We start from the raw sequence: 23,991 nt of genomic DNA on the forward strand, positions 1-23,991 counted from the left end.
TGTGAACAATGCTGTTCTCAGTATAGGTGTACAAATACCTCTCCTTGCTGTTCTTTGAACACAACAGTTGCCACCTCACTTTAGAGGATCCTCAGATTTTCTGTCTGGAATGCTCTTTCAGTCTGTAGGTTGGCTTGTACCTTTTGTCAGGTCATTGTTCAGTGTCATTTTCTCAATGGAAGCCTTTCTCAGCTATCCTATAAAAAATTTTTTTTTAATGTTTATTATTTTTGAGAGAGGGAGGGCTGGGTAGGGGCCGTGAGAGGGAGACAGAGGATCCAAAGCTGGCTCTGTGCTGGAAGCAGAGAGCCTGATGCAGGGCTTGAACCCACAAACTGTGAGATCATGACCTGAGCTGAAGTCCAAAGTCCGGTGCTTAACCGATTGAGTCATCCAGGCACCCACCAACTATCCTATTTTATTTATTTATTTATTTATTTATTAAAAAAATTTTTTTTTAATGTTTACTTTTGAGAGAGAGAGGAGAGGTGAGAGAGAAAGAGAGAAGGAGGCAAAGAATTTGAAGCAGGCTCCAGGCTCTGAGCTGTTAACACAGAGCCCGATGTGGGGCCCAAACTCATGGACTGCGAGATCATGACCTGAGTCGAAGTTGGATGCTCAACTGACTGAGCCACCCAGGCGCTCCCCAACTATCCTATTTTAAACTGCACCTTCCCCCACCACCTTGGCTCTTTTCTCCTTGCTCCTGCTTCATTATCTTTCATGATACTTATCAACGTCTGATTGAGGTTTTACTTTTTTTTTTTTTTTCCTCTTTCTCTCACTCTGTCTTCCTCTAAGTCCCAAGAGGATCATTTTGTTCATTGCTGTATCCCAATGCCTAGAATAGTGCCTGGCACCCAGAGTCATTCAGTAACTATTTGACGGATAGACAGATGCATGAATAGATGAATAAGGTTTGGTGGTAGGAGGGAGCGAGGACAGAGAGAATGGCAGTGAAGACAGATGTTTTTTCCCGGTCAGCAGTGCTCATCACTTCTCAAATTTGGCTGCTACTGAGATTCTAAGGGTAAAATTAAAATCCCAGCTATTTCTTCTTTGTATCTTCTTTAGTGACTGTACCTGCCCCTCACCGACAATTGTGTTCTGGAACAGTTGTATGCTAGCACCAGAATGTGCACACAGAATTGAGGGGATCAACATGGGGTTGCAGGTGTTGAATTTCTCCAAGTAAGGATACTGAAAAAACACCTCCCTTGTCTGCATGCCACACAAATCATTGTCCACTGTCAGCTTCCTTCCTTCCTTCCTTCCTTCCTTCCTTCCTTCCTTCCTTCCTTCCTTATCAGCATCATTTCTTAAAAAGAAAGGGCCTTTTTAACACTAATGTTAAGTATAGGAAGGCATGGTTCAGAACACAAGATGTGTTTTAAATTTAATAAATTTGGGGGGTGCCTGGTGGCTCAGTCAACTAAGTGTCTGACTTTGGCTCAGGTCATGATCTCATGGCTTGTGAGTTCGAGCCCTGCATCGGGCTCTCTGCTGTCAGTGCAGAGTCTGCTTTGGTTCCTGTCTCCCTCTCTCTGCCCCTCCCCAGCTCATGCTTTCTGTCTCAGAAATAAATAAAAACATCAAAAAAATTAGTAGATTTGACTTAAAAAAAAAAACACACACCAACTTGCTTTGTTGTCTTCATTTTCCCCATTTTCCTGGAGGATAGCTGTGTGGAGAGAGGCACCAAGTGGTCAGGCTGAGGTTTGGGTGCCTCCGGCACCTCAGACTGAATGCTGCAGAGAGCCTGATAATGCTCTGCAAAGGCCTAGGGCAATTGTGAGCAATTCCTTCCTTATGGCTGTTTGGCTCTGACATTTGTAACTCATTTTTTAAAATTGGAAGTTCTCTGTGGCACAAAAACAGACACTCAGATCAATGGAACAGAATGGAGAACCCAGAAATGGACCCACAAACATATGGCCAACTAATCTTTGACAAAGCAGGAAAGAACATCCAATGGAATAAAGACAGTCCCTTCAGCAAGTGGTGCTGGGAAAACTGGACAGCGACATGCAGAAGAATGAACCTGGACCACTTTCTTACACCATCCACAAAAAGAAACTCAAAATGGATGAAAGACCTAAATGTAAGCCAGGAAGCCATCAAAATCCTCGAGGAAAAAGCAGGCAAAAACCTCTTTCATCTTGCCCGCAGCAACTTCTTACTCAACATGTCTCCGGAGGCAAGGGAAACAAAAGCAAAAATGAACTACTGGGACCTCATCAAAATAAAAAGCTTCTGCACAGCGAAGGAAACAATCATCAAAACTAAAAGGCAACCGATGGAATGGGAGAAGATTTGCAAATGACATATCAGATAAAGGGTTAGTATCCAAAATCTATAGAGAACTTATCAAATTCAACACCCAGAAAACAATCCAGTGAAGAAATGGGCAAAAGACATGAATAGACACTTCTCCAAAGAAGACATCCAGATGGCCAACTGGCACATGAAAAAATGCTCCACATCACTCATCATCAGGGAAATACAAATCAAAACCACCATGAGATACCACCTTACACCTGTCAGAATGGCTAACATTCACAACTCGGATAACAACAGATGTTGGCGAGGATGGCGGAGAAAGAGGATCTCTTTTGCATTGTTTGTGGGAATGCAAGCTGGTGCAGCCACTCTGGAAAACAGGATGGAGGTTCCTCAAAAATCTAAAAATAGACCTACCCTACAACCCAGCAATTGCACTAGTAGGTATTTATCCAAGGGATACAAGTGTGCTGTTTTGAAGGGACACATGCACCCCAATGTTTATAGTAGCACTATCAACAATTGCCAAAGTATGGAAAGAGCCCAAATGTCCATCAATGGATGAATGGATAAAGAAGATGTGGTGTATATATATACAATGGAGTATTACTCAGCAATCAAAAAGAATGCAGTCTTGCCATTTGCAACTACGTGGATGGAACTAGAGCGTATTGTGCTAAGTGAAATTAGAGAAAGACAAGTATCATATGACTTCACTCATGAGGACTTCAAGACACAGAACTGATGAACATAAGGGAAGGGAAACAAAAATAATACAAAAACAGGGAGGGGGACAAAACATAAGAGACTCTTAAATATGGAGAACAAACAGAGGGTTACTAGAGGGGTTGTGGGAGGGGGGATGGGCTAAATGGGTAAGGGGCATTAAGGAATCTACTGAAATCGTTGCACTATATGCTAACTAATTTGGATGTGAATTCAGAAAATAAAATTAAAAAAGAAATTGGAAGTTCTCTAAGGTATTGTCTAAATTGCCTATTCTGGGAGCGCCTGGGGGGCTCAGTCGGTTGAGCAGCCGACTTCAGCTCAGGTCATGATCTCACGGTCTGTGAGTTCAAGCCCCGTGTCGGGCTCTGTGCTGACAGCTCAGAGCCTGGAACCTGTTTCAAATTCTGTGTCTCCCTCTCTCTGACCCTCCCCCATTGATGCTCTGTCTCTCTCTGTCTCAAAAATAAATAAACGTTAAAAAAAATTTTTTTTAAATTGCCTATTCTGACATGTTACCCAATCACGAAATTAATGGGGTGCAACTTGCCTTAGAGAAAAGACAATCTAGGGCCATCTGAGTGGCTCAGTTGGTTAAGTGTCTGACTCTTGGTTTTGGCTCAGGTCACAATCTCATGGTTCTGTGAGTTCTGGCCCCACATTGGGCTCTTCACTAACGGTGCAGAGCCTGCTTGGGTTTCTCTCTCTCTCTCTCTCTCTCTCTCTCTCTCTCTCAAAATAAGTACATAAACTTAAGAGAGAAAAAAAAAAGACCATCTAGTGTGCTAAAGGAAAAAAAGCCAGATACAAAGAGTTGCCTATTGAATGATTATATGAACTATCTAGAATAGACAAATCTATAGAAATAGCATATTAGTTGCCAGAGCCTGGGGCAAGACGAGTAAAGGGAATAAGGAGCAACTGCTGAGTGGGTATGGGGTTTGCTTTGGGGTGATGAGAAAGTTTCGGACCAGATAGTGCTGGTCCGAATTGGCTGTGCCTATTCACATATGCTGAATTGGCCACTTTAATAGGGTGGAAAATTTTATGTGTATTTTACCACAGTATAAATAATAGTAGGATAAAAAGCATTAGGGGGACCTGGCTGAGTTAGTAGAGCATGTGACTCTTGATCACAGGTCGTGAGTTTGAGCCCCATATTGGGCGTGGAGTCTACTTAAATTAAAAAAATAAACATATGCGTGTATCGCACATGGCAAGTATTGTTTAGTGAAACTTGTTTTAGTTACACCACCCTGGCAGTATCTGTTGGCTGGATCACAACATAAAATGTATTGTGTGGGTGTGTGTTCTCAAGATGTGAAAGCCCCCTCTCTAAGGCTCCTTTTAGCTCAGAACATCTATGGCCAATATTTGGAAGTTGCTAAGACTGTCCTGAGAGGGCTATACAAGGATATGATGGACTTTGAATAACTTCCTCCTTCCATGATGGCTCTCCACAAATGCCATGTGATTTTGAGTGAGCCATTCTCTCTGGCTTTTACATTTGTAGCCAGTTGTTTTGTTTTGTTTTGTTTTTTGTTTAAAAAAATTTTTTTAACATTTATTTATTTTTGAGACAGAGAGAGAGCATGAACAGGGGAGGGTCAGAGAAAGAGGAAGACACAGAATCTGAAACAGGCTCCAGGCTCTGAGCTGTCAGCCCAGAGCCCGACACGGGGCTCGAACCCACAGACCACGAGATCATGACCTGAGCCGAAGTCAGATGCTTAACCGACTGAGCCACCCAGGCGCCCCTGTTTTTTGTTTTTTAACTTGAACTTAAACATGATCTTGGAGAAGGTCTTGGCCTCCTTTTCTCTTGACCATTCCTATATCCATGCTTTAGCTGCACCTTGGACCTAATGTCTACAATAGCAACTTTAGTACACTTCTTGTTTTCGTGTCTTATCCCTCCAGATTGTGATCCTGACTGTAGGGACAGCATGGTGGTGGGCTAGAGTTTAGCTAAGCTTTCGTCAGGTGCGTTGTGGCAAATGGGACACAGATGTGCAGGCATCATGACCCCCCCCCCCCCCCCGTTGTTTGTTAAATGAAGTAGTCTAGACAGGGATTATTCTATTTTCTGAGTATTTTAAAATAGGAAGAGTAAGCAGTTTGGCCAGTCAGGGGGCTAATAAGCAGGTAGTGTTCTGAATCTAGTGCGCCCTCTGTGGCACCACACTGGGGTGCATTTTACGTGTGCATGTACGCATAGCACTGTGTCCTTGCCTGTGTGTAAACGAAGGCAAAGGCCATGGCTGATTCAGAAAAGCCTAAGCTCAGGGAGTTTTCTTCCCTGGTGCAGATAAATCTGTTCTGACATTGCTACATTTTCCTCCGGTCCTTTGGGGAATACACAAGTTTATCTGAGAGCCTGTTTGCTGGGGAGGAATATTTATAGACTCTCTGAGCTGGAAAGAACTGGAGGACATCTAGTCCAGTGGTTCCCAGACATAGAAGTATCAAGAGTGACCTGGCAGTCTTTACTGATGCTTAGGCTCCATTCCAGGTGGTTCTGATTGAGGGGTCTGGGCGTGGTAGGGCCTAGAAGCTGAGTGTTTATGAAACCTCTCAGGTGGTTTTGATGCAGCTGGAATGATCCACTTCTCCCATGTCATAGAAATGGGAAGGGGTGCACAGAAAGGCTGGATTACTTTACTATAAGGGTACTAGTGACTGAGCTGGGAGGCCAGATCTGTGGACTCTCATGCCCTGAATGTTCCCTCTTGTCACATGGGGGCTTTCACTGTTGAATCTGCACATGGGGAAGTGGCCCATGGGGTACACATACCCTGGCTCTTTGGGTGTCTGAGTGTGCTGTCTTCACCAGAATGTTGGATTGCAAAATTGGCGTTCAAGGACAAAAATACAGTGACACTAGGGGACTCCAGCTCTCTCTACACCAGCTGAAAACAGCTTGCTGTCAACTCTTTTCAACCACACATCACCTTAATACAAATTAGGGGAATTATAGGAGAAAATGATTTTCCATCTTAACCCATTTTCTTAAAGTTCATCTAATTTTTTTTTGAGAGAGTGAGCATCTGCCTGTGGTGGAGGGCCAGAGAGAGAGAAGGAGAGAGAGGATCCTAAGCAGGCTCCCTGCTGACAGCGTGGAGCCCTACATGGGGGTTGATCCCACGAACCTCGAGATTGTGACCTGAGCTGAACTCAAGAGTCAGATGCTTAACTGACATAGCCAGCCAGGCACCCTTTAACCCAAACATTTTCTATGATGTTAGTGTATTTCCTTTTGGTCTGTGAACATTCGTTTTATAGCATTGTAGTCAGTGTGTAGGTAACTTATAACCTGCTTTTTCACATATTATTACAGACAATTTCCTATTGCTATTTGGTGCTTAAAACCATCATTCCTACTGAGTGGAAATTATACATGTTAAGTTGCTTTCAGTTTTAGCAGCTATAAGTAGTAATGCACTGAACTATTTGATGCATATAGTATCATTTTCATATTTAGAATTCTTTCTCAAGAATAAAATTTCAGATATGGAATTGCTGGGTCAGAGGACATGGATGTTCCTGTGGGTTTCGTATTGACAAGCTGCTTTACCAAAAGATCAATTTCCTTTTACTCCACAGCAAGGAGTCTGCAAGAATGTTTATCTTTGGTTTTGAGCATTTAATTTTTTTTTAACGTTTATTCTTTTCTTGAGAGACAGAGATAGAGCGTGAGTGGGGGAGGGCCAGAGAGAGAGGGAGACACAGAATCCAAAGCAGGCTCCAGGCTCTGAGATGTCAGCACAGAGCCTGATGCGGGGGCTGGAACCCACTAACTACGGTATCGTGACCTGAGCTGAAGTCGGACACTTAACTGACTGAGCCACCAGGTGCCCCCCCCACCTTTTTTTTTTTTTTTTAAGTAAGCCCTACCCCTAACCTGGGGCTCGAACTCATGACCCCATAATTAAGCATCACATGCTCCATTGACTGAGCCAGCCAGGCACTCCAGCAAGAATTCTTCATAGGTGATGCTTTCCCATCAGGGGCATGAGTGTCAGGTAGTCTTGCTGTTGGTGATGCTAAGTTTGATCTGTGGCTTAAGATAATGGCGGTAACCAGGGGTGCCTGAGTGGCTCAGTTGATTAACCATCAAACTTCGGCTCAGGTCATGATCTCACGGTTTGTGAGTTCAAGCCCCGGGTTGGGCTGTGTGCTGACAGCTCAGAGCCTGGAGCCCGCTTCAGATTCTGTGTCTCCTTCTCTCTTTACCCCTCCACTGCTCGTACTCTGTCTCTCTCACCAAAATAAATAAAAACATTAAAAAGAAAGAAAGAAAAAGATAATGGTGGTAACCAGGTCCCTCTAGTAGAAAGATACATTTTTTTTCCATTTTCCTTATTAATGATAAATTCCTGTAACTTGCTGAAATGAAGAGTTTGCACCATTGGGGAGGAAAAACCAAACAAACCCAGAGCACTGTTGATTGTCAAATTGCCAGTAAATGATTGTGCTCGACCACTCCACAGCCAGCATGCTTTCTGCACATATCTTGTTCGTTCTTTTTTCCTGGTTACAAAAGGAACTCTTATATATCCTGTAACATTTAAAAGTTACAGAAATACTTGGCGTAGAAAGTAAACGTGTCCAAAATCCTAATCCCTAGAGATAACTGCTATGCACAATTAATCACTGTCATTTCATTTTTAAATATATTTATACATCTACATGTGTGAACTATTAATTATTATATAGAAATAAGCTCATAATGCTATCTTACTACTTACTGTTTTCACTGAATGTGCCACGGAAGTTTTTCTCCGCCAGTATGTTAGATCTACCCTCTTTTTTTTTTTTTAATTATGGTAAAATATATGTAACATGTTGACATTTTAACCATTTTCCAGTGTTCAATTCAGTGGCATTAATTGCATTAACAGTGTTGTGGGACCACCACCTCTATCTAATTTTTTTTTTTTTAAGTTTTCATTTATTTAAGTAATCTCTACACCTACCATCGGGCTTGAATTCAAGCATCTGAGATCAAGAGTCAGACGTTCTTTCACCTAAGCCTGCCTTTTAAAAATTTTTTATATATTTTTTAATGTTTGTTTTTGAGAGACAGAGCACAAGCATGGAAGGAGCAGAGAGAGGGAGACACAGAATCTCAAGCAGGCTCCAGGCTCTGAGCTGTCAGCACAGAGCCCAACACAGGGGCTTGAACCCACCAACCGTGAGATTATAACCTGAGCCAAAGTCAGATGCTGAACCCACTGAGCCACCCAGGCGCCCCTGAGCCAGTCTTGTTTTTTTTGTTTTTTTTTTAATGTTTATTTACTTTTTAAATGTTTATTTTAGAGACAGAGTGCAAGCGGGGGAGGGGCAGAGAGAGAAGGCAACACAGAATCCAAAGCAGGCTCCAGACTCCAAGCTGTCAGCACAGAGCCCAACACAGGGCTTGAACTCATGAACTGCGAGACCATGACCTGAGCCAAAGTCAGGTGCTCAACTAAGCCACCCAGGTGCCCCCTGAGCAAACCTTTTTAAACAGCTGTAAGATGGCATTCCTTGGTGGATGAGCCAGAATTTATTCAGTCACTGCCCTATTTTTGGACAATAGGGTTGTTCTCTTAAAAACAGTGCTGCAGAGAACGTCCTTGCCTGATCAGTGCTTGTTTATGTGAGCATTTTTGTGAGCCAGCTTCCTGGAAGCAGGAAAGCTGGTTAGAGTGTACAGACATTTTACATTTTAATAGGTATTGCCTAATTGTCTTTCAAAAATGTTGAACCTGTTTATACTGTAACCAAAAGCATCTGAGACTGGTAAATTTTTGATTTGTCTTGTTAACTGTTTGCTCTCACAAAGTTAACCCAACCTGTTCTGTATTTACCCCTCCTCAATACAGAAGGGCTAGTTAGTCAAGCAGAGGCAACATTCGTTGGTTTAATTGATATTTATGTAGCACCTCCTATGTATCAGACCTAGTGTTCAGGAATGGGGAATTTGTTATGAATAGACACAATCCCTCCTTAGTGGAACTGCCAAACTAGTGGAGACAGATACCATCTCACAAATGAATGTCAAGAAGTAGTAAGTGGGCATAAATAATAGGAGACTGGCTGGGCCGGGAGTTCAGGAAGAATTCCCTGTTTATTTGGAACTTTGAAGGATCAATGGGAGTGACCTAGACAAAGAGCAGATTGGGAATGAGGGTAGGCAGAGAACCTTCTGAGCAGAATAAACAGCATGTGCAAAGGCCCTGTGGCTGATACCTTTAGAAGTTTTACTGCCCAGCAAAGTTCAACATGTTTGGTACCTTTGAGAAAGGCAAATTTTGAATTATTGAGAGACCAAATAGATGATATCCCACTGCCAGGACCCCATAAGCAGGAAGGATTTCAGAGGGATGAAATGCTTTCCTAGATAAATTCTAACAAATTGCAAGTCCCCTGAAGGAGAGAAGGAAGATCTGCACCTAAAGACATCAGCTTAGATTTTTAGAATAAGTTGGTCATAGTTTGAGGGCAAATAACCAAGGAGAAATTCTACCACCACTGGGATACATCAGAAGAGGGTCTGGAATGCTAAAGGCCCAGATGAGCTAAGTCTTCTGAAAAATGTTCATCAACGAAAAGAGTCTTTAAAGCTGTGTTTGTAGTAAGCAAAAGAAGAGACCCGTTGCTTCTGCCAGTGTCCGGAGAAGGAACACAACGTGGCATCTAATTTCTTCTGTCTCCTCTACGAAGGAAAATAATATGTGAATCATGTATTATGTGATTATGTGCATTATGTGAACAGGCTCTGTGCCAAGAATTTGATGTAGATTATTTTATTTCATAATAACACTGTGAAGTTTTATTTTCTCTATGGAGAAACTAAGGCTTGAGGAGGCTAAAGAACTTGTCCAGGGCTGTAGCCGCGTAGTGGTGGTGCAGGGTTGAGCAATCTGAGTACAGAACTTCAATCCGAACAAACCATCACACCACGCCACCTTCAGTGAGAACGGGTGGGCTATGAGAGGCGAGAGAGTAGCAGAATCCAGGGGAACTGACCCATCTCGAAAAGAGAGACCTGAAGTTGCGTCCCGGATTCACTGCTTACCACTTAGCAGTATGTGACTTCCGTGGTCTTTGGTTCCCACATCTGTGAGACCGGAATAACAATTACCTGGCACTGTTGTTACAGGAATTCAAAATTAGGCACAAAAAGTGCTTGGCACAGAGCAGGTGCTTAATAAGTAACGGCTGTTTTTGTTCTCATTGGAGGGGGGGGTGGTCACCCTTGGCCTAATCTTCATTTTACATATGAGATTTGTGGGGCTCATGAATGAGTTATACATGATGTCCTTGCCTTTGAAGTCAGCCTCTGGGATCAGCGTATTAAGGTGGCTGGGCTCTCCAGTGTTTACACGTGACATTTCACGCACGTCAGCCTCTCCCAGCCCTGCTGTGAAGCAGGGAGCAAGGCTGAGGTTTCAGGTTCTATGTGAATACCTAAGGCCTGGAGGGATGAAGTGAATTGTGTAAGGTCTCACAGCAAATCGAACATCTTTCACTTTTTGTTGGGATTAGCAGATAGATTGGTGAGAGCAGGTACTGATTTCTGCAGGGAATTCAACAGGTCAGCCAGGCTGTCTCTAACTACAAAACAAGCAAGGCCTTAGTGACAGTTCGCCTACTTGGGTATTGGGGCGCCTGACTGGCTCAGTTGGTGGACAGGTGACTTAATCTCCAGTCATGAGTTCAAGCCCCACATGGGGCGTGGAGTCTACTTAAAAAAACATATATATATAGTTGGGTGACTGTTGCAGTTGAGGAAGGACCTGCACCTCAGAAGTGTTGTTAAATAGACCACTGTTGACCTGACCAAACATGTGTCCTGGGGAGCCTGGCCTGGAATGGGTCACACTGGTGTTGAGGCTTGGACGAGCAACCTGGGAATTGTGCTGTGTTTGTGGCTGACACACTCTGGGAGGGCCAGCCTGTCAGGACACGGGGTGACTGACCAGGACTCCTGTAGACTGCAGGGGCTAGAGGCGGACAGAAACTGATGATGAAATTAAATCAAGATTGGGGTAGAGCTTTGCACAGAAAACCAAGTCTGTAGGGGCACCTGGGTGGCTCAGTTAAACATCTGATTTCGGCTGTCTGCTGTCAGCCCAGAGCCCGCTTGGGATCCTCTGTCCCCTCTCTCTTTGCCCCTCCCTCACCTACATTCTCTCTCTCAAAAATAAATAAACATGAAAAAGAAAAAACCAAGTCTACAAGTGCAGCATGGCTGAAGAGCAGTCAATGAGGAAGATGGCTGTTGAGGTGTTAGGGTGTCTAGAAGCGATATGTGTGTCAGCAGTGAGGTGGGCTGTCCTGGGCTGATAACAGCCTTCAGCAAAGGAGGTGATGAGCCCTTTGCTCTCAGCACAGGATATGGTTGGGCTGTTGCAGAATTTGGAAACTTGCCATGGAAAGGATCAGTTGAAAAAAACTCTGGGCTGCCCTTGGCCAAGGTGAGATTTTAGAGAAGATGACAGGGCATGGCCGACTTCAAGTCGGTGAGGGACCCCACCCCTGGAGACTGAGTCATTGATGTGGGAAGGGTTTAAGATTATGTATTTTTAACAGACTCAGGAGGTTCTGATGCATCTGAGGCCTGGGAGCTGTCCTGAGGAAGAGAGGTTGGGTCCCCAAGGGTGGACCCCAGCCGAAAAGCAGACTGCGCAGGGAGGCTGAGTGTGCAGGAGAATATTCTGAAATTATTCAGAAATGGATTGGGTGGTTGTACAGGATGATGCACTGGTGTGGGGAGGTGTATGGGGGTGGTGCTCCGAACTTAAAAGCGTAAGAGTGCCTTTATAGAAAAAGGGTCTTGGAGCGCCTGAGTGGCTGTCGGTCGAGTGTCCGACTCTTGATTTCGGCTCAGGTCATGATCCCAGGGTCGTGGGATTGAGCCCTGCATTGGGCTCCGTGCTGAGCTTAAGATTCTCTCTCTCTTCTCCCTCTGCTTTTCTCCCCCACTTGTGCTTTCCCTCTCTCTTTCTAAAATAAAATAAATAATAAGGGGTGCCTTGGTGGCTCAGTTGGTTGAGCGTCCAACTCTTGGTTTCGGCTCTCAGGTCATGATTCAGGGTTGTGGGATCAGGCCCTGCATCAGGTTCTGCGCTGATCATGGAGCCTGCTTGAGATTCTCTCTCTCCCCCTCTGCCCCTTCCCTCCCCAATAAATTAAATTTAATTTAAAAAATAAATAATGAAAAAAGAAAAAATGGCACCTGGATGGCTCAGTCGGTTGAGCATCTGACTCTTGATTTTGGCTCAGGTCACGATCTCACAGTTTGTGGGGTTGAGCCGCGCATCAGGCTCTGCGCTGACAGCATGGAGCCAGCTTGGGATTCTGTCTCCTTCTCTCTCTGCCCCACTTTTTTCTCAAAATAATAAATAAACATTTCAAATAAATAAGTAAAATTCTTTAAAGCGGGGGAGCTTAACGAACATGTAAGTTGTTGGGGGCTTCCTAAAAATGTTTTCCCTTCTTATTAGTGTCTAAACCTGAGCCATACCATGTAGCAACTTCATTTTAAGTTAAAATGGAATAACATTAAAAACTCCACTCCTCACCACACTTCACGTGCTCCGCAGCCACATGGCTAGTGGCCAGTGTATTGGTCGTGTGGATCTAAAACATGTCTGTCGTGGCACGAAGTCCTGTTGGCCGGTGCTGGCTGTTGTGCACAGATGTTTGGAAAGCACAGCACTTCGTGATCAAGGATTGAGCACGCAATGATTTCATCTGTTATGAACAACAGAGTTTATCTGCATTTTGGAGGGAAGGCTTAGGGAGTTATATAACTTGCCTGGGGCCACGGCAGGTAAGTGGGTCAGTCAGACTGGATTCGAGTCCTACTTGCTATGCTGTGGCCTTGGTCGCTTCTTGCAAGCCTCAATTTCCTCACTTGGAAAATGTACTAATCACAGGAGCCACTTCACTGGATGGCTGTGAGGCTGAGGTGATGTAACACACGCAAAGTGCAGCACAGTGCTGGCATCACTGGGCGTCAATAAATGTTTTTCTCTTACCCATAAGTTGTATTCTGTATGAAAGCATACTATGTTGTCCTTTCTCCCCCCGGTCAGCATTTTTCTTAAACCTGTTTTTTATTTATTTTTATTTTTTAATTGTTTTATATTTTTGAGAGACTGAATGGGGGAGGGGAGAGGACAGAGGATCCAAAGTGGGCTCTGTGAGCCCAATGTGGGGCTCGAACCCACAAACTGCGAGATGGTGACCTGAGCTGAAGTTGGATGCTCAACCGACTGAGCCATGCAGGCGCCCCAAGCCTCTTTTTCAGATATTGATGTACGTCCGTGGATTGCTTAAGTGTTCCCTTGCTATAGAGAATTTGGGACTTTACCTTTTCTCTACACTATGATTACAGCTAATTGTTTTGCCTACTGGGCCAGACGCTGGCTGTTGTTACATTTATTTTTTAATTTATTTTTTAAAGTTTATTTATTTTGAGAGAGAGAGAGTGTGTGCACACGCACAAGCAGGGGAGGGGCACAAAGGGAGAGATGGAATCCCAAGCAGACTATGCTGTCAATACAGAGCCTGACTTGGGGCTCAGTCGCGCAAACCGTGGGATCATGACCTGAGCCAAAATCAAGAGTTAGACTCTTAACCGACTGAGCCATCCAGGCGCCCATCTTATTACATTTATTTTTATTTCTAGGGAAACTTAAGATAGTTTACAAAAAGAAAGATCTGTATACGGACATTGGAAAGACGTGTGAGGTGTATTGGTAAATAGGAAAAGCAAGTTGCAGAGCAGCTTGTATGGTTTCTCTTACAAGGGGTAATAGAAACTGTGCCAAGTACTTTATGTAACCTCTCCTAATCCCCACAATAGCTCTGTGAGGAAGCAAGTGCTTAGGGTAAATTGACCGAGGTGACTCGATAGTAAGTGGCCACCTGACTGAGGCTCAGGTTTCCCTATCCTCCCGCCTTGCACTGGGGCCCCTGCTGTCGTAGCTGTGGTCAGAGCTGTGGCCGAGGTATGCCATTCATCCCAGGCCCTGGCTGTTGAAAGTCCTTTGATGTGTCATCGGTTACCGCGTGGGGCAGATCGTGAGGATCCCCTGCTGGAGGGCAAGGGTGGACAGGTGGGTGGTGGTTGGGGTGCTGTTGACTGTCACTAATGAGTGGCTTGAGCTGTGCCCTTGTACTGGTTCAGGTGCCGGGGTTGGTAGAGTTTGGATTTCAAGATTTTGGTGACACAAAGAAAGGGGGCCTCGGGTAGTGGCTTGAGCTTTGCCTTGGTATGATCCTCTGCTCTAGACAGGGAGCATCACCTGGAAAGGAAGCAGCCATTCCTTTCCCTGTGTCATTTTTTTTGGGTTCCTTTATTCTCCTCTGATCACAGTGTACCCTGTGAAGGTCGTCACAGTTTAAAATTAACAGACCCCAGCATAACAGTCATTTATCTTGTTACTGCAGAACAGATTGCCCCTACACTTAAAGGCTTAGAACAACAATAAACATTCTCTCTCACAATTTCTGTGGACCAGGAATTTGGGAGTGGCTTGTCAGGGTGGTTCTAGCTTGGGGTCACTCAAGAAATCGCAATCCAGACTTTGGTCAGGGCCGCAGTTACCTGAAGGCGTGGCCTTGGGCTACAGCACTCTCGTGGGAGATGGTGTTGGTTATTGGCAAGAAGCCTCAAATCCTCTCTAAGTGGGCCTCTCCCAGCACTGTTTCAGTGTCTTAACGACATGGTAACTGTCTTTTCTTAAAGCAACCAGAGAGAGGGCTAGGCAGAAGCTGTCCTTTTATGATCAGTCTTGGAGGCCACGTAGCCTCACTTATGCCCCATTCTGGCCATTAGAAGGAAGTCAGTCCTCTGCACATTCAAGGGGACCACCTTTTGAAGGGATAAGGAAACATCCGAAGCTCATGCACAGGGTTTTCCTCATTTTTCCATCCATTCAATAATTACTCATCGAATCTCTGTTATGTGTCAAGTATAGTCCAGACACAGAAATAAATAAGGCTTGACCCCAACCCTCAAGGAATGTATTATTCAGGAGAGTAATAGCTATGATTTGGACAGTGCTTTACAGCCTCGTTAGGACTTTCACATACATTCATATCTAACCATCCCGGTAGCCCTGTGTGATCACCGTGGCCAGTTACAGCCCCAGTGCCCGTCTCCTCTGGGGCTCAGATGATGGGGGATTTTCTTAAGTTGATAGAACTTGACTTTGATCCCAGCAATTCTGACTGCAAATCCCTTGCACTCTCTCCTGCCACGGGCTGTGTTCCCGTGGCTGCTGTATCATCCTCTGTCTCAGAGGAGGACATGGAGGCCACAGTCACTGGTGAGCTCTTGATACTTCCTTGCTCTCTTCACCACACTGAGCTGTCCTCTGGGGCGGGCCACCCTAAATACTCCATTGACAGTTGCTCTTGTCTTTCTTCTTGCAGAAAGCCCTGGGTGTGCGGCAGTACCATGTGGCCTCAGTCTTGTGCCAACGGGCCAAGGTGGCCATGAGCCACTTTGAGCCCAATGAGTACATCCGCTATGACCTGCTAGAGAAGAACATTGACATTGTTCGCAAAAGGTAAGGCTGTGGGGGGTGGGATGGGAGAGCTGTAGAGACCGCCACAGGGCTGTTTGTGCTTCTTGCCCCTTTCAGGCAGCACAGGAGGTGCTTGGCAATGGACGGTCGGTGATGGTGGTAGGATCAAGGCCTTTAGGGTACGAAGTTCCCTGCTGGGGAAAGGCATTGCAGATTGGTGGTGGGCCTTGGCCTTCTCTGCCAAGGAAAGATCTCTTACCAGAGTCTGGTGATTTGGGCCACAGGGAAGGTCTCAGACACTCTATGGTATTGTGGCCTGAACCTCCCAGCCACCTTTTCCAAGATGGACTGCTGACCCTGAGCTGGCCCTCTGGGATCCACCAGGCCCAGAGGCTGGCTAAATATCTGTATTTCCTCTTCAGTGTGTAGTCCTAGAGGAGAGCTCTGGCTTGAGACCCAGAAGAAAGCTCAGGGAGGGTCTTGAGCGTATCTTTTTTTCTGGGCCTCTCTTTCCTTGTTTGGTAAAATGGCAGCCATTTTCGCACTGCTGTCCTGTGTGCCAGGTCCTGGGCCAGATGCTGGTGCTGGAAGGATGATGCCACGAGAGGATGGGGAGTGGGGCAGGTAGTACATAGCAACCAGCACTGCCCCTGGAGCTTGAACGACTGTAGATAGGGCTGGGTGCTCCCCCACCTGGTGACCGTGACCCTGGGAGTAAGAGAGAACAGATATGAATATACCCATTTATAGCCGAGGAACAGGCTCAGGTGGAGAAGCAGCTTGCCCAGGGTCTCACAGTGAGTCTCCCTGCCCTCAGCCCATGCTCTAACTGTACTCCCACGCTCCCTCTCTGCTGCCACTTTGCTTCCTCTTTACTGGTATCCTCACTTTGGTTTTAAGGGTAGGGACTGTCATAGTCTTTATCTCCAGCAGCCTCCTACATGACATCACCTAATTATAGTAAGAACTGATTAATGGTCATCAAGGATAACTATAATAATAGTGGCTGCCTGAGTGTGCAGTTTGTTCTAGGCACTTCATATACGTTTCTTTTCTTCTCAACAACCCCTACAGGTTGTTATTATATCCATCTCCCCATTTTGCAGATAAGGAAATCGAGTGTCAGGGAAATACCCGGTCTGAGGTCATACATCTACTGAGTGGTTGGACCCAAACTCAAGCCAGGTCTGTCTGGCTCTGTTGCCTCCCAGTGTTTGTTCTAGCATTCTTGTGGGTTTTGTCTAGGTTGCGCATTAGAATCATCTTGGAAGCTTTTATTTATTTATTTTTTAAAGATTTTATTTTTAACCTCTACGCCAAGCGTGGGGCTTGAGCCCACAGTCCCGAGATCAAGAGTCACACTCCACCGACTGAGCCAGCCGGGCTCCCTGCTTCGGAAGCTTTTAAAACTACCAACACCTGGGCCCTGATTCCCTCCGACGGTGTGGGCCTGTTCCTCAAAATGTGGTCTGTGAGTCAGCAGCATCAGCATCACCTGGGAGCTTATTAGAAATGAGGCTATTCAAAACAGAGATCAGTGGATGAAAATGTAAGAATGTTTTAGAAGGCCAGGGGACTTGGGGCGCTTGGGTGGCTCAGTCGGTTAAGCTTCCAACTTCAGATCAGGTCATGATCTTGGGGTTCGTGAGTTCGAGTCCCACATCAGACTCTGTGCTGACAGCTTGGAGCCTAGAGCCCGCTTCGGATTCTGTGTCTGTCTGTCTCTGTCTCTGTTGCTCTCTCTCTCTCTATGTCTCAAAAATAAATAAACATATAAAAAAAAATTTAGAAGGCCGGGGGCTTGCAGAGGAACTCTTTCTCCACCCTGTGTTCGTGACAGAAGGAGCTCAATTCTGTTCTCGAGAAACTAGGTCTTTGTCATCCAGTATGGCAGAGGGACAGATGGACATAGAGGACTCACTTTGCCATCCTCAGTTAATCCTTAAGGAAATGTGGTGTGGAACATGTCCTTAGGTTTTTGTCGCTGTCAGGCTTTTTTGTACAACTTTGGGCATTTGCTGTCAAGGTCTTTGGTTTTAAAGCCCATGTGCTATTTTTCATCTCCCCTGGGGCCCAGAAAGAGGGGCTGTGCTCTGTGCAGCGAGTCACTGCCCGTACACCAGCCTCGGAGATGCTGCCACAAAACGGGGCAGGCTGTACCTCAGGCCAGTGCTATTTTTATTCAAGGTTCTCATGACAGCAGAACCGTAGAGGTTTTCAGAATTGCCACTTGCTCTGCCGTTGCCCACAGAGCCAGCCCCTTAGGGAGCTCTTGCTCTTGAGGGTTAGATACATGGGGGGCTAGAACCCAGGCCATCGGAAGGAAGTTGCTCTGCTTTCCCAGCAGAGTCCTAGTGGCAGTAATGATAGAACTTGAACACTTCCTGTAGGCTGGGCCCTGTTCTGAGTTTCTGGGCATTAGTTACAGAGGGACGGTATAGGGCAATGTAAGGAGTGTGGACGCGGCGCCTGGCTGGCTCAGTCAGTGGAGCGAGTGACCCTTGAACTTGAGGTTGTGAGTTCAAGCCCCATGTTGGGTGTAGAGATTAGGTTAAAAAAAAAAAATCTATGTAAATAAAGAGCACAGACGTCAGAGCCACACAGCTTGGCTCCTCGCGGTCTGGCTCTGCTGCTCGCCAGCACGCGACCCGAGGCAGGTTGCTTCACCTCGCTGGGCTTCGGTGCCCTCGTCTGTGTTACGAGGCTGCGACGTGTTGCATCCATTGAGGTGCTTAGAGCCGAGCTGAGGGAAGAGGAAGTTCTGTGAGAAAATGAGTCTGTGGTGACAGAAAGCAGGTCACTGGCTGCTTGGGAGACGTGTTCATTGTCTTGACTGTGGTGACAGTTTCACAGGTGTGTAGCTATGTACTGTGTCAAGACTTACCAAATTGTGTCCTTTAAATGTGCGCGGCTGGGGCGCCTGGGTGGCGCAGTCGGTTAAGCGTCCGACTTCAGCCAGGTCACGATCTCGCGGTCCGTGGGTTCGAGACCCGTGTCGGGCTCTGGGCTGATGGCTCGGAGCCTGGAGCCTGCTTCCGATTCTGTGTCTCCCTCTCTCTCTGCCCCTCCCCCGTTCACGCTCTCTCTCTGTCCCAAAAATAAATAAACGTTCAAAAAAAGAAAATTAAAAAAAAAATAAAAAATAAAAAATAAATGTGCGCGGCTTATGACAGGCCGGTTACACCTCAGTGAGGCTGTTTAAAAACAAGCGCCGAATGAGCGCTGTTCCCTCGGTCCAGGCCGGGCCCTGGACTTCGGAGGTGGGGTGGCGAGCCCTTTGAGAAGAGCGGTGGCTTTTCTGGTTACACGGTGGGTTTAGTACTGGGGTCAGGACTAAACCCAGGGCCTCTGACTCCTTAGTCTGATACTTTTTTTCTTTCCTGGCTCGCGGGGTGTGAGTGCACCTGCACCCCTTCCCTGAAAGGCGACGCTGACCGCCTTCCCTGGAGGCCTCTGGTCTGGGAGGCAGAGTGTGTGGTCTAGCCAGGGCAGCTGTGGCGGGCAGAGGGGAGGCTGCTCTGCGGCACGGGGCAGCCAGGTTGTGCGGGTGTCAGCAGGGAGCCTCAGGGTGGGCGGTTGAGGGCTGACCTGCACCGAGCTCAGTCGGCCTCGGGGGAGGCTGGTGAGGAGGAGGCCACCTGAGGCCTGGCAGGGGCCGCCCGGGAGCCAGGGTCGGACTGCCACTTTGGCCCCAACGGGGAAGGGAGGGGTGGGACCTCCAGGGAGAGGGGGTCTAGGAAGAGGGTCTAGTGAGGGGATGGGGACAGCGACTGGGTGTGCGTTGTTGAGAGCTGATAGCCGTGCTGGGTGAATGGGGTGAGAGCAAGGGGGGCTAATGGGAAGGGCTTCAGCCCAGCAGTGTAAACAGCAGGGGCTTGTGGGTTGTGTGGGAATGCTGGTGGGATCCTCTGTGTCTTAGTGGGGCCGAGAGCACAGGAGAAGTGGCCGGGGACAGAGAGAATTAGAGGCTCGCAAGCAAGACCCTGACTGAGCTGGAGCGATCACCGCCACTCTGCCAAGCCTCCCGTCCCTCTTGCCCGTCTTATCAGATGACAGGGATACAATGAGGAGTGAATAGTGAGACACACATGTAATAGGGGTTCATCAGATAATAGTGATCAATATGCCGGAAGAGCAGATATCCTCTGTGAAAAAGCAACCTGCCCACCTCTCATGATGCTCTCAGTCACTTAAGTAATTTTGGAGCACCCAGTGAGTGCTGAGTGTCAGAGGGACTGATTGGTGCCCACCCCTCACGGTTGCCACGGCTGCGGGCAGGCAGGGCATTGTGCAGCCGGCACCTCTCCCTCTCCCCGCAGATTGAACCGGCCTCTGACCCTCTCAGAGAAGATTGTATATGGACACCTGGATGACCCAGCCAAGCAGGAGATCGAGCGGGGCAAGACGTACCTGCGGCTGCGGCCCGACCGTGTGGCCATGCAGGATGCCACGGCCCAGATGGCCATGTTGCAGTTTATCAGCAGCGGGCTTCCCAAGGTGGCTGTGCCGTCCACCATCCACTGCGATCACCTGATTGAGGCCCAGCTCGGGGGTGAGAAAGACCTGCGTCGGGCCAAGGTGAGCTGAAGGTGGCATCGGGGGATGGTGGGTGTGACATGGGACAAGTCGCTTTGCAATTCTAACAGCTTCTTTGGTTTAGTCTTTTTTAAAACATCTTTGGTCTTTACTAACTCTGAAGATACCGTTTGCTTATTGTGAAGATGTTAGAGAATGCCTGAAAACAAACAAAACCCAAATCATCCTTAATCTTACCACGTTGTTCTTGTGTGGTCATTGTTCTGGCACGTTAGAAACAGCAGGTTGTGACACAGATCGCCGGTCGCTCTGCAGAGGGTAGTTTGCTCCTTCCTCTCCGCCGGCGTCACACGTGCGCTCACCCAGGCGCTCGGCCGAGCCCCGAGGACCCCGCCAGGGAGGCGGGCAGGCGGTGCTGCTCGTTGTCCATCCGAGGCGGCCAGGGCCCTGTGCGGTGAGGTACCTTGGCTGCGTGGGCACGTGGTTAGGACCGAGCGCCCTCTTACTGGCCTCCTTTGGGGGCTTTCTTCTGGGAGTTTGCTTAAGGACATAGCAGGGGCCGTGTGCCACAATGAGTAGTTTTCTCCTTGAATTCCTTGCACCCTTCCTCATGAAATCCCGTTCCTGCTCCTCCCCCCAGGCTCTGCTTGTGGCCCCTCTGCGTGTGCCTCTGCCAGCTCTGGCCCTCCACCCTTTCCACACCCTCCCCCAGCCCCCCGCAGTGGAAGGGGCGCCCTCCTGGGGGGCCTCTGGCAGGAGCTGAATGCTGGCTGGGCTGCCATTGAAAGTGCTCCAGCTTCAGGGTCAATGGAGCTTCGAGCGCCTCTCAGGCCCATGGGAAGCACTCAGCTTTCCCACTGGAGCCCTTTCTTCCCACCCTGCCCTGCCAGTTTTTGCCCTGGTTGCCGGTGGTTGTTTTTCTACTCGGCTGAAAGCCCAGCCTGCTGGCCAGAGGTTTCCATGTTAGCAGCAGTGGGGGTGGTAGCGGTACAGGGGCTCCTGCGGTGCCAGGAGCTGGGTTTGGCCGGGAACCGCCCTGGGATGACTGCCCACAGCAGGGCCACCACCGCCTTCGGGGTCTGGCCCTCGCTTTGCTTTATGGATTCAGAATCTGCCTTCTGGAGATGAGATTCACAGAATCAAGGATTTCAGGGCTCACTCATTTATTTGACCAGTGTTTATTGAACACTAATTGTATGCCAGGCACTGTGCTAGATGCTGGGGTTTCTGTGTGAACAAGACAGGAGCCCTGCCTTCATGAACAAGGAGGGAGACCCACGTTAAACCATCACACAAATAGGTAATTGCCAGTTTGTATGTATGTTATGAAGGGAAGACATAGGACTGTGAGAGTGTAAGAAAGCCATTCAGTTTAGACTCTGGGGGAACGGGACAGCCTCTTGAGGACGTGATACGTACGCTGAAACCTGTGCAGATAAGCTGATACTGACTTGAGGAAGAACTTTGTAGACAGAACAGTGTATATAAAGACCCCAAGGCAGGAAGCAACTGGATGCTTTGTGGAGTTGAAAGAGGGCCATGGGGCTGGCGCTGTGTGTGGAAGAGAGGGTGGTATGAGTGGGTGGGGGCAGGCTCAGAAAGGGCCTTGAGGGCCATGGGCACCATCCTAGGGGTCCCTGAAGGGCTTAAGCAAGGAGGGGTGTGGCCAGATTGACGTATATTTGTAAATAAAGAGTCCCTCTGGCCAGGGACCGAGAGGCTGAATGACCTATCCAGGGTCGCATAGCCAGAGAAGACTCTCGGCTGAGTTCAGACCGAGACTCTGCTGCCCAGCTCTGTCCCCTGCCACCCCTGTCTCTTTACCACCACTTACACAGACACGAGGACACGCACCCAGAACACAGCCACTGCCTCCTGCCCTTGGTACCCTTGTTATAAGTGACGGATTTCAAGGAAAAAGCTGGCATATTCATTTCATTATTAACCAGAGAGAGACGGCTCTGGGGGCCCAAGTTTTTTGTGTGCTATTCTTTTGCCTGGGGGTACGAAATGGGCCTCAGAAGGGTGTGTGTGGTTGGTCTGGAGTTTAGGTGAAGGAGGTTGCATGGTCTTGAGGGTGTTTTATTGAGGGTCCAGGGAGCTGACAGTGAGTCCCTCTGCCTTGGGGCATGAGTCTCCTGTGCCGAGGCCAGCAGATCTCACTGCCTCGTTCCTCCTTGCAGGGGGGAGTCTTTGCAGTCCGCCTGGTCCCATCCCTTCCATCACTGAGTCTCCCCTGCCCAGGAGCGTGCCATGTCTTCCTGATAAACCCTGGCCTCACATTAGCTGTCCTGGGAAGCCTTCCATGCCCCCTGAGGAGGTCACCTTCAAATTCTAGGCAGAGTGGGCCTGGCCCAGCCTTGTTTTGTTGAAATCTGCATTTCAGAACATGGTCCATTTGACAGTCTCATTTGGGGCCCATCAAACCAGCAAGTATGGAACGCCTACAGCATGCCGGACGCTGGTGTTCTGAGATGCCCTCTTTGCTATAAGGGGAGGTAGCTTTCTTTTATATTAGAATGTCGCTCTCAGGCTATGTGGTTGCACAGGCCTGGTTTCAAACCCTGGGATTTACTTTGGGGATCTCCAGCAAGTTATTTCACCTTTGAGCCTCGGTTTTTGCGTCTGTAAAATGGCCTTGGTGACAGTGCCTTCCCTGTTTCTTGGGATGGATTGTGAGGGTGTTCAGTGCAGTGGGCATTCAGTAAATGTCAGCTAGGATTCTGACCTTGCCTCGAATGTGGCCTCTGAGGTTAACAACACCTTGCCTGAGCTACATTGGGACTGGAATGTCCACTCGATGCCACTGTTTCCCTTTGACGGCTCCCTTCCCCCAGCACCATATCCCAGTTAGATAGTCCTGTTGGATGTGCCCCCCACTGCTGGCCTTGACTGAAGACCTGAGTGCCAGAGGGACCCTTGGAGATGATGTAATTGAGTTCCTTCTGCAAATAAGGAAACTGAGAACAGGGTAGGGAAGGGACTTGCTCCAGAACCGCTCCCTGGCCAGGTGTCACGGAACTGAGGCTGCATCCCTGCTTCCTTGCTTTTCTCCCCAGACTGGCCAGCTGAGACTGGGCCAACATCCAAGCCCTTTTGGAATTATTTGTAGAAGACCTCCAGGAGAGGGCCTGACTTCACAGCGCCAGCATATCAGAGTCGGGGGAGGGGGGTGGGGGGAGGTGAGCAGGAGTCGTCCCAGACACAAACCGTGTTACTCATGCTCTGGTTATTGATTTGTCTCAATAGGACATAAACCAGGAAGTGTATAATTTCCTGGCAACTGCAGGTGCCAAGTATGGCGTGGGCTTCTGGAGGCCTGGCTCTGGAATCATTCACCAGGTAAAGCAGGGCTTGGCCTGCCTTTCTGGGGGAGGGGACCTTAGGGAACCAGAGAGCATCTCTTGGCCTGCGGGACAGAAGGCCAGAGGCTCGGGAGGGCAGAGGGGTGTTGTATTATTTTTTTGTCTTGCTTTTTTCCACAAACGTTATTCCTTTTTGTGTGGATACCTAACATTTGATGGGCACATTCTGTGTGCCAGGCACTAGACTTCGCACTCGACAGATACTAACTTACTCATTGTTCACCACAACTCTGTGAGGTAGGTGTTTCATGATCTACGCTGTGTAGGTGAAGTAACTGAGGCGCAAAGGAGTTAATCCACTTGCCCAGGGACAGCTGGCTGATCCAAGAGTCTGGCCCCACAGCCAGTGCTCCGCCCCGCGTGCTGCTGGTGTGCCTCCTGTCACACCAAGGCTTCTCCCCTCCTCGGCGCATAGCGCTCCTTGGGGTCTTCTTGGCCCCTTCGTGGTATTGTGTGGGATGGAGGTACCATAGGTCACGTGGCGGTGTCAGCCAGTTCTTCTGGGCTCTCCCGAAGGATGGATTTTCTTTTGATGGGCGATTTTGTGTGCACGC

At 47.9% G+C, this 23,991-nt stretch overlaps 1 protein-coding gene across 2 annotated transcripts in view; it reads left to right on the top strand.

The window, feature by feature from the left end:
- The window catches only part of ACO2 (aconitase 2), a 55,575-nt gene that overhangs the window by 17,565 nt on the left and 14,019 nt on the right, over window positions 1-23,991 (top strand). Inside the window, exons 2-4 of one of the 2 annotated variants that reach the window (XM_043562723.1) lie at window positions 15,442-15,578; window positions 19,856-20,114; window positions 23,322-23,414. In XM_043562723.1, coding sequence (XP_043418658.1) covers window positions 15,442-15,578; window positions 19,856-20,114; window positions 23,322-23,414 — 489 coding nt within the window. The remainder of the gene's footprint in view (window positions 1-15,441; window positions 15,579-19,855; window positions 20,115-23,321; window positions 23,415-23,991) is intronic. The other variant, XM_043562724.1, reaches the window with a different exon arrangement.

Source organism: Prionailurus bengalensis, chromosome B4 (genome assembly GCF_016509475.1).
Source record: "Prionailurus bengalensis isolate Pbe53 chromosome B4, Fcat_Pben_1.1_paternal_pri, whole genome shotgun sequence".
NCBI lineage: Eukaryota > Metazoa > Chordata > Mammalia > Carnivora > Felidae > Prionailurus > Prionailurus bengalensis.